Raw genomic sequence first — 11,326 nt, 5'->3', positions numbered from 1 at the left:
ATTTTTTTAATCTTAATTATTTACTTCAAGTTATTGGTGGCGCATTTCAACTTCTTACACACACTTGTTATTACATATGTTGACTAGAGGGGGAGCACTTTTAAAACCGACACAGTCAATTTGAAAAATCCCTCCTTTTCGGGACCACACAAATTTTGATATATTTCACCACCAGGGGTACAAATGTCAATGTTTACTTTTGTATGCACATTAAATCGAAAAAAAAAAAAATCCTGACTTTGGAACAATGTTCACGGACTTGCATTTGACTCTCTATTAGATGCAATGGTTTTCTGTATTGGGACCATGATTTCGGTCCGAACTTGTTCACCGGTCCTCATATGGAAGGTACTTTTCTTTGTTGACGTCTCAAGAAGGGTAGAAATACAAGAACACACACACACACACACACACACACACACACAAACACACACACACACACATTCTTGTATTTCTTACCTTCTTGAGACCTCCAAATAATGCCTCCCTCTTTAGGACCACCCTTTCCAGATATATAAAGATGTGTATTTACAACATTAATAATATATACATACTATGCAAATATAAAAAAGCTTGTTGTGAAAAATGAGTTGGAATTTCACAAGAAAAAGGTCACAATTTCACAAGAAAAACGTTGAATTTTGGCAGTATTATAATGCAAGTCGTAATTTTACTCAACGCAAGTCAAAATTTTACAAGAAAAACTGAACATTTGTGCAATATTATGATAAAAGTTGGAATTTTACTCAATACCAGTCGCAATTTTACAAGAAAAAGCGAAACATTTTGACAATTTTATGAAAAGAGTTGTAATTTTACTCGACGAAAGTCATAATTTTATAAGAAAACTTTAACATTTTGGCAATACTATAATAATTGTAATTTTACCTGCCAAAATTATGACAAAAGTCATCATTTTACAAAAAAAATGTCACTAATTTACAAGAACAACAAAAAAATTGGCAATATTGTGATAAAAGTCAGAATTTTATATGACAAATTTCCCATTAAAAAGTAATTTTTTTAAAATAAAAAAGTAATAATTTTTCGAGAAGATATTGTAATATTACAGAAACAGAAAAAATATGACAAATTGTTCCCAATTTTATAAGAAAAAAGTCGACACATTGTGTTTTGTTTGTAATTGGTTTTTAATCTTATTTATTTGAAATTATTACAGTATGTCTCTATATACACATTTATTAGTTTTTTTTAATTAATTTTGGCCATAGGGGGCGCATTTCAATTTGAAAAATCCCTCCTTTTTGGGACCACACTCATTTTGATAGATTTCACCACCAGGGGTGCAAATGTCAACGTTTACTTTTGTATGCACATTAAATCGACCAAAAAAAAAAATCCTGACTTTGGAGCAATGTTCACGGATTTGCATTTGACTCTCTATTAGATGCAATGGTTTTCCGTATTGGGACCATGATTTATGTCCTAACTTTGTTCACCGGTCCTCATATGGAAGGTACTTTTCCTTGTTGACGTCTCAAGAAGGGTAGCAATACAAGAACACACGCACACACACACACACACACACACACACACACACACACAGACACACACACACACACACACACACACACACACACACATGCTTGTATTTCTTACCTTCTTGAGACCTCCAAATAATGCCTCCCTCTTTAGGACCAGCCTTTCTAGATATATAAAAATGTGTATTTACAACATTAATAATACATACATATTATGCAAATATAAAAAAGCTCGTTGTGAAAAATGAGTTGGAAATTCACAAGAAAAACTTAGAATTTTGGCAGTATTATAATGCAAGTCGTGTGCAATATTATGATAAAAGTTGGAATTTTACTCAATACCAGTCGCAATTTTACAAGACAAAGCGAAACATTTTGACAATTTTATGAAAAGAGTCGTAATTTTACTCGACGAAAGTCATAATTTTATAAGAAAACTTTAACATTTTGGCAATACTATAATAACAATTGGAATTTCACAATATGACAAAAGTCATAATTTTACTCAAAGAATGTCACTAATTTACAAGAACAACAAAAAAATTGGCAATATTGTGATAAAAGTCAGAATTTTATATGACAAATTTCCCATTAAAAAGTAATTTTTTAAAATAAAAAAGTAATAATTTTACGAGAAGATATTGCAATATTACAGAAACAGAAATAATATGAGAAATTGTTCCCAATTTTATAAGAAAAAAGTCGACACATTGTGAGAAAAAGAGTGCTTTTAGTAAACAAATTTTGTTGTTTAATTATTATTGATTTTTTAAATCTTAATTATTTACTTCAAGTTATTGGTGGCACATTTCAACTTCTTACACACACTTGTTATTACATATGTTGACCAGAGGCGGAGCACTTTTAAAACCGACACACAGTCAATTTGAAAAATCCCTCCTTTTTGGGACCACCCTCATTTTGATAGATTTCTCCACCAGGGGTGCAAATATCAACGTTTGCTTTTGTATGCACATTAAATCGACAAAAAAAAATCCTGACTTTGGAGCAATGTTCACGGACTTGCATTTGACTCTCTACTAGATGCAATGGTTTTCCGTATTGGGACCATGATTTATGTCCTAACTTGTTCACCGGTCCTCATAAGGAAGGTAATTTTCCTTGTTGACGTCTCAAGAAGGGTAGAAATACAAGAACACACACACACACACACACACAAACACACACACACTTACACACGAACGCGTCGGTTTGGGAAGGACAGAGACCAAGGAGGAGGTCTGGGAATGCTGAGGAGGGTAAAAAAGCGGGGAGGGGATTTGTAAAGTTGCAAGTTCAGGGCAACGTGGACCACATGCTAGGAGAAGGAATGCACGCGTCTTTGTAGGAAAGGAGAAGACGGGGACAGGAGGTGGAGGCAAGAGGGAGGGACCTTGCAGCGTGGCTTTCTGCAAGTCTGAATGAAAGAATCTCTCTCTCTCTCTCTCTCTCTCTCTCTCTCTCTCTCTCGCTGTGTGGATGCATGGCGTCTGCTGGCTGCAGCCCGCCAGCACATGTCCACAGAAAACAAGCCAGTCCTCCAAGATGGACTAACTCTTTTCTCTCCACCTCCCTTTGACTGGATCGCATATCTTCTCCGGGTTGTTTTGCTTGGGACCGTTCGTCACGTCATGGACTGGGCCGCTCTTGTCAGGACTGAAGAACGAGGAGCACAAACCACCTCACGTTTCTGGAAGAAAACACCACTTTTTGGTGCAGACCTGTGACCGATGCCCACACTGAACCATGCCTGACGTCTAGCTCCACATAGTCCGTACTGACCCTGTACATTGTTCCCGGTCTGTATACTCAAAACCACCAAAAAAAAAATGACCTCACCGATATGCACCCGGAAGCACTTCTCCGCTCGCCTGTCCCTGGCCACGCTGCTGCTGGTCCAGGTGAGGTGGGGGTGCTGTCATCCGCAGTGTTTGGACTACAAGCCACCGTTCGAGCCCCGGCAGCCGCTGCTCTTCTGCAAGGACTACTCCAAGTTCGGATGCTGCGACGACGAGAAGGATCATCGGCTGGCGGTCAGGTTCTACACCATCATGGAGAACTTCGACCACACGGGCTACGCCACCTGTGGGAAGTACATACGCAGCATTATCTGTCAGGTAAATGGAGTAGTGTCCTGCACTGGGGTAGAAAACTAACCAGATTGGGTAGTTCTCAACCCGACTGCTGGGTAACGGTCAGACCAAACCAACGCTGGGTTAATTGAACCCAACGCAACATTCTCTGTCAGGTAAAAGGAGTAGCGTCCTGCACTCGAAAAACTGCTGGGTAGAAAGTTACCCAATCTGGGTAGTTTTCAAACCAGTTGCTGGGTAGTTTTCAACCCGGCTGCTGGGTAACTATCAGACCAAACCAACGCTGGGTTAATTTAAACCAACGCAACATTCTCTGTCAGGTAAAAGGAGTAGTGTCCTGCACTCGAAAAACTGCTGGGTAGAAAATTACCCAATCTGGGTAGTTTTCAAACCAGTTGCTGGGTAGAAAACTACCCAATCTGGGTAGTTTTCAACCCGACTGCTGGGTAACTATCAGACCAAACCAACGCTGGGTTAATTTAACCCAACGCAACATTCTCTGTCAGGTAAAAGGAGTAGTGTCCTGCACTCGAAAAACTGCTGGGTAGAAAGTTACCCAATCTGGGTAGTTTTCAAACCAGTTGCTGGGTAGTTTTCAACCCGGCTGCTGGGTAACTATCAGACCAAACCAACGCTGGGTTAATTTAAACCAACGCAACATTCTCTGTCAGGTAAAAGGAGTAGTGTCCTGCACTCGAAAAACTGCTGGGTAGAAAATTACCCAATCTGGGTAGTTTTCAAACCAGTTGCTGGGTAGAAAACTACCCAATCTGGGTAGTTTTCAACCCGACTGCTGGGTAACTATCAGACCAAACCAACGCTGGGTTAATTTAACCCAACGCAACATTCTCTGTCAGGTAAAAGGACTAGTGTCCTGCACTCGAAAAACTGCTGGGTAGAAATTAACCCAATCTGGGTAGTTTTCAAACCAGTTGCTGGGTAGAAAACTACCCAATCTGGGTAGTTTTCAACCCGACTGCTGGGTAACTATCAGACCAAACCAATGCTGGGCTAATTTAACCCAACGAAACATTCTCTGTCAGGTAAAAGGAGTAGTGTCCTGCACTCGAAAAACTGCTGGGTGGAAAATTACCCAATCTGGGTAGTTTTCAACCCGACTGCTGGGTAACTATCAGACCAAACCAACGCTGGGTTAATTTAACCAAACGCAACATTCTCTGTCAGGTAAAAGGACTAGTGTCCTGCACTCGAAAAACTGCTGGGTAGAAATTAACCCAATCTGGGTAGTTTTCAAACCAGTTGCTGGGTAGAAAACTACCCAATCTGGGTAGTTTTCAACCCGACTGCTGGGTAACTATCAGACCAAACCAATGCTGGGTTAATTTAACCCAACGCAACATTCTCTGTCAGGTAAAAGGAGTAGTGTCCTACACTCGAAAAACTGCTGGGTAGAAAATTACCCAATCTGGGTAGTTTTCAACCCGGCTGCTGGGTAACTATCAGACCAAACCAACGCTGGGTTAATTTAAACCAACGCAACATTCTCTGTCAGGTAAAAGGAGTAGTGTCCTGCACTCCAAAAACTGCTGGGTAGAAAATTACCCAATTAGGGTTGATTTCAAACCAGTTGCTGGGTAGAAAACTACCCAGATTGGGTAGTTTTCAACCCGGCTGCTGGGTAAATATCAGCCCAAACCAACGCTGGGTTAATTTAACCCAACGCAACATTCTCTGTCAGGCAAAAAGAGTAGTGTCCTGCACTCGAAAAACTGCTGGGTAGAAAATTACCCAATCTGGGTAGTTTTCAAACCAGTTGCTGGGTAGAAAACTACCCAATCTGGGTAGTTTTCAACCCGGCTGCTGGGTAACTATCAGACCAAACCAACGCTGGGTTAATTTAACCCAACGCAACATTCTCTGTCAGGTAAAAGGACGTCCTGCGCTCAAAAAACTGCTGGGTAGAAAACAAACCAATCTGGGTAGTTTTTAACCCAGCTGTTAGGTAGTTTTCTACCCAGTAGCCGGGTTGAAAACTACCCAATCTGGGTTAAATCAACCCAGCATTGGTTTGGTCTGATAGTTACCCAGCCAAGCAAACGCTGCGTTAATTTAACCCGACGCAACATTTTCTGTCTGGTAAAAGGAGTAGTGTCCTACACTCGAAAAACTGTTGGGTAGAAAACAACCCAATCTTGGTAGTTTTCAACCCGGCTGCTGGGTAACTATCAGACCAAACCAACGCTGGGTTAATATAACCCAACGCAACATTCTCTGTCAGGTAAAAGTACTAGTGTCCTGTACTCGAAAAACTGCTGGGTAGAAAATTACCCAATCTGGGTAGAAAATTACCCAATATGGGTAGTTTTCAAACCAGTTGCTGGGTAGAAAACTACCCAATCTGGGTAGTTTTCAACCCGACTGCTGGGTAAATATCAGCCCAAACCAACGCTGGGTTAATTTAACCCAACGCAACATTCTCTGTCAGGTAAATGGAGGAGTGTCCTGCACTCCAAAAACTGCTGGACGGGTTTTGATACAACTTAGACTTAGACTTAGACTTAGACAAGTCTATTAGGAACGCTGTCTTTTAGGAGGGGAGTGTCCTCAAATATTGTTTTGTTCTAAGGTCTCAAATGATGAGGTATTCTACAAATAGTAGAATGATGATGAACCAAACTATCCTAATGTCGAAGTAGTCTCTAAAATAGTTGCACATCTCTCATGTTTTTGTCCAGTTAATGCTATGCCTTAGACTTAGACTTAGACAAGTCTTAGGAACACTATATTTTAGGAGGGGAAAGTCCTCAGAGATTTTTTGGTTCCAAGGTCTCAAATGATGAGGTATTAGAATAGAAGTTGAACAATTTATTCTACGAAAAAAGAACTAAGTACAAATAATAGAATGAACCAAACTATTCGAATGTCTAAGTAGTCTCTAAAATAGTTGCCCATCTCTCATGTTTTTGTCCACTTATTGCTATGCCTTAGACTTAGACTTAAACAAGTCTATTAGCAACCCTCTCTTTTAGGAGGGGAGAGTCCTCAGAGATTTTTTTGTTCTAAGGTCTCGAATGATGAGGTATTAGAATTGAAGTTGAACAATTTATTCTACGAAAAAAGAATTACAAATAATAGAATGAACCAAACTATCTGAATGTCTAAGTAGTCTCTAAAATAGTTGCCCATCTTTCATGTTTTTGTCCACTTATTGCTATGCCTTAGACTTAGACTTAAACAAGTCTATTAGGAACGGTCTCTTTTAGGAGGGGAGAGTCCTCAGAGATTTTTTTGTTCTAAGGTCTCAAATGATGAGGTATGTCGAAGTAGTCTCTAAAATAGTAGCCCATTTCTCATGTTTTTGCCCACCTATTGCTATGCCTTAGACTTAGACTTAGACAAGCCTATTAGGAACGCTCTCTTTGAGGAGGGGAGAGTCCTCAGAGATTTTTTTGTTCCAAGGTCTCAAATGATGAGGTATTAGCATTGAAGTTGAACAATTTATTCTATGAAAAAAGAACTAAGTACAAATAATAGAATGAACCAAACAATTCGAATGTCTGGGTAGTCTCTAAAATAATTGCCCATCTCTCATGTTTTTGTCCACTTATTGCTATGCCTTAGATTTAGACTTAAACAAGTCTATTAGGAATGCTCTCTTTTAGGAAGGGAGAGTCCTCACAGATTTTTTTGTTCTAAGGTCTCAAATGATGAGGTATTAGCATTGAAATTGAACAATTTATTCTACGAAAAAAGAAGTAAGTACAAATAATAGAATGAACCAAACTATCCGAATGTCTAAGTAGTCTCTAAAATAGTTGCCCATCTTTCATGTTTTTGTCCAGTTATTGCTATGCCTTAGACTTAGACTTAGACAAGTCTATTAGGAACGCTCTCTTTTAGGAGGGGAGAGTCCTCAGAGATTTTTTTGTTCTAAGGTCTCAAATGATGAGGTATGTCGAAGTAGTCTCTAAAATAGTAGCCCATTTCTCATGTTTTTGCCCACCTATTGCTATGCCTTAGACTTAGACTTAGACAAGCCAATTAGGAACGCTCTCTTTTAGGAGGGGAGAGTCCTCAGAGATTTTTTTGTTCCAAGGTCTCAAATGATGAGGTATTAGAATAGAAGTTGAACAATTTATTCTACGAAAAAAGAAGTAAGTACAAATAATAGAATGAACCAAACAATTCGAATGTCTGGGTAGTCTCTAAAATAGTTGCCCATCTCTCATGTTTTTGTCCACTTATTGCTATGCCTTAGACTTAGACTTAAACAAGTCTATTAGGAACGCTGTCTTTTAGGAGGGGAGAGTCCTCAGAGATTTTTTTGTTCTAAGGTCTCAAATGATGAAGTATTCTACAAATAGTATAATGATGATGAACCAAACTATCCAAATGTCGAAGTAGTCTCTAAAATAGTTGCCCATCTCTCATGTTTTTGTCCACTTATTGCTATGCCTTTGCCTTAGACTTAGACTTAGACAAGTCTATTAGGAACGCTCTCTTTTAGGAGGGGAGTGTCCTCAAATATTTTTTTGTTCTAAGGTCTCAAATGATGAGGTATTCTACAAATAGTATAATGATGATGAACCAAACTATCCTAATGTCTGGGTAGTCTCTAAAATAGTTGCCCATCTCATGTTTTTGTCCACTTATTGCTATGCCTTAGACTTAGACTTAGACAAGTCTATTAGGAACACTCTCTTTTAGGAGGGGAGAGTCCTCAGATATTGTTTTGTTCTAAGGTCTCAAATGATGAGGTATTCTACAAATAGTATAATGATGATGAACCAAACTATCTTAATGTCGAAGTAGTCTCTAAAATAGTTGCACATCTCTCATGTTTTTGTCCAGTTAATGCTATGCCTTAGACTTGGACTTAGACAAGTCTTAGGAACGCTCTCTTTTAGGAGGGGAGAGTCCTCAGAGATTTTTTTGTTCCAAGGTTTCAAATGATGAGATATTAGCATTGAAGTTGAACAATTTATTCTACAAAAAAAGAAGTACAAATAATAGAATGAACCAAACTATCCGAATGTCTAAGTAGTCTCTAAAATAATTGCCCATCTTTCATGTTTTTGTCCACCTATTGCTATGCCTTAGACTTAGACTTAGACTTGGACTTAGACTTAGACTTAGACAAGTCTATTAGCAACCCTCTCTTTTAGGAGGGGAGAGTCCTCAGAGATTTTTTTGTTCTAAGGTCTCAAATGATGAGGTATTAGAATTGAAGGTGAACAATTTATTCTACAAAAAAAGAAGTAAGTACAAATAATAGGATGATGATGAACCAAACTATCCGAATGTCTAGGTAGTCTCTAAAATAGTTGCCCATCTCTCATGTTTCTGTCCACTTAGTTTGCTATGCCTTCCTACAACTTCCTCCTTCACTCTCTCCCCAGACTGGTACTTCATGACACCATGAATAATATTTATGAGTGAGAGTGCAAAGGTAAGAAACACAAGGCGCATTCATCAGAACCAAGGTCAAAGCTAGTCGCTTCTAAGGCGTTTTATTCAGCCCCAAAACAACAAGGTAACAATCTCAAATTGCTGTAACAAAAAAAAGAAACATTGGAATAAGAAATCTTTTTAAGCCATGACTCAAGTTAATTGAGCCTCATAATCAAATCACAGTAGGATTTTCATAACCGGAGGGACTGACCCAGACCTCAAAGTCAGCAGACGTGGTCTGAAGGAGCAGCCACTTCTCACAACCATGACTCACCGGTCTGCTGTCATTTCCTCACAGCGGACTACAGTATCGACCCTACGAGACGTCCCTCCATTTAGGCCTGGCTGCATTTAGATGTCTTTTCCGGGCCAAGTGGTTCTGGTCCAAGACTTGCACTTTAAAGGGGAACTGCATTTGCTCACAATTGTTATTGAGAGGCAAGAACGTTGCTTGAAGGCACCGTTGAAGCCTTCAAAGCCTCTAAAACAACTTCCAAATATATTCACACTGTTGTTGATGTTGGGTGTGGATCCACCTGTGGCTTTTGTTTACATTCAGGGGTGCTAGCTTGTGTAGTGAAGCATGTTTAGCTATTCCTCGCCCTGCAAGGATGATACTTGCAAGAAACATACTTTATTTGTCGCCATGGAGGCGAGGATTAGTGATTTAGAAGTAGCTGAAACACTGATGACATCTATGAAACAGACAAGAAGCAAGGAATTAAACAGAGACAGGATTCAATTCAGCTCACTGAGGAGAAACGTCTGGGCTGTACTCTTGTACAGTCTTCCACCACGCTCTGACGAATTGGTTGCACGCCTCCTCTTTTATTTGGACTTTCCCTGATTACATGGCAACAGCTGTTTCTAAGGGGAGATGGGGTCGTCAAAAGCTGTCGCACTCGGTCACAAAACAGTTCAAAGAAAAGATGCCTGGAGCTCGCGTCAGGTCCTGCTTCCTCTCCACGTTGTAGATCTCGGGTCAAGACAAGACCTTCCTGTGGATCACAGTAAATCAAAGAAACCGACACCTTCATGTCGCTTCCCATCGTACACAGTGGAGTTTTACAAGCCTTTTTGCTTGGTAAGATCAAAGACAGCCTTCGTCTGCTCGCCGGGAACAGAAATTTTGTGATAACTTGCATACAATTATTCTGACAGCCGCTAGCTACATAGCCATGTTTTAAAGCACCTCTTCCTGAGGGCGTTCCAGTGTTATAACTTCACCTTTATCTTTAGTTTTTAAGCCAAAATGCGTCCGTTCTCCCTTTTCTGTCTACACGCTGTGTCTGCTTGTAAGTACTCTGTGATTGTGCGCTGCCGAACATGCTCCTCTGCTCGTAAAACCAGCAATGTTTTTGGATTCATTAGTACCGCGATAAGGGTGGAGTGCCATCTCCGGGTTGGGGAGGAGACCCTGCCCCAAGAGGATGAGTTCAAGTACCTCGGAGTCTTGTTCACGAGTGGGGGAAGAGTGGATCGTGAGGTCGACAGGCGGATCGGTGCGGCGTCTTCAGTAATGCGGACGCTGTTTCGATCCGTTGTGGTGAAGAAGGAGCTGAGCCGGAAGGCAAAGCTCTCAATTTACCGGTCGATCTACGTTCCCATCCTCACCTATCGTCATTAGCTTTGGGTTATGACCGAAAGGACAAGATCACGGGTACAAGCGGCCCAAATGAGTTTCCTCCGCCGGGTGGCGGGTCTCTCCCTTAGAGAGAGGGTGAGAAGCTCTGTCATCCGGGAGGAACTCAAAGTAAAGCCGCTGCTTCTCCACATGGAGAGGAGCCAGATGAGGTGGTTCCGGCATCTGGTCAGGATGCCACCCGAACGCCTCCCTAGGGAGGTGTTTAGGGCACGTCCGACCCAGAACACGTTGGGAAGACTATGTCTCCCGGCTGGCCTGTGAACGCCTCGGGATCCCCCGGGAGGAGCTGGATCAAGTGGCTGGGGAGAGGGAAGTCTGGGCTGCCCCCGCGACCCGACCTCGGATGATCGGAAGACGATGGATGGATGGATAGTCCCGCGATACTATACTACTACCAGTATACCGTACAACCCTAATATAAAGTATTGTCAGAGGTGGGTAGTAACACGCTACTTACTCCGTTACATCTACTTGAGTAACTTTTGGGATAAATTGTACTTCTAAGAGTAATTTAATGCAACTTACTTTTACTTGAGTATATTTATAGAGAAGAAACTCTACTTTTACTCCGCTCTATTTATCTACAATCAGCTCGCTACTCGCTACTGATTTTTATCGATCTGTTAATGCACGCTTTGTTTGTTTTGGTTTGTCGGACAGACCTCCAAAGTAGG

The 11,326-nt window shown here is 40.7% G+C and overlaps 1 protein-coding gene across 1 annotated transcript in view; it reads left to right on the top strand.

Moving 5' to 3' along the window:
• Window positions 1–2,860: 2,860 nt before the first annotated feature.
• Window positions 2,861–11,326, top strand: part of LOC133663045 (HHIP-like protein 1) — a 55,813-nt gene continuing 47,347 nt past the window's right edge. Inside the window, exon 1 of the mRNA XM_062067226.1 lies at window positions 2,861–3,619. Within this exon, the coding sequence (XP_061923210.1) occupies window positions 3,332–3,619 (288 nt within the window). The 5' untranslated portion in view covers window positions 2,861–3,331. The remainder of the gene's footprint in view (window positions 3,620–11,326) is intronic.

Source organism: Entelurus aequoreus, linkage group LG13 (genome assembly GCF_033978785.1).
Source record: "Entelurus aequoreus isolate RoL-2023_Sb linkage group LG13, RoL_Eaeq_v1.1, whole genome shotgun sequence".
NCBI classification, from domain to species: Eukaryota; Metazoa; Chordata; class Actinopteri; order Syngnathiformes; family Syngnathidae; genus Entelurus; species Entelurus aequoreus.
Note: the sequence above shows the minus strand (reverse complement) of the source record. Positions and strands in the feature narration are given on the sequence as shown.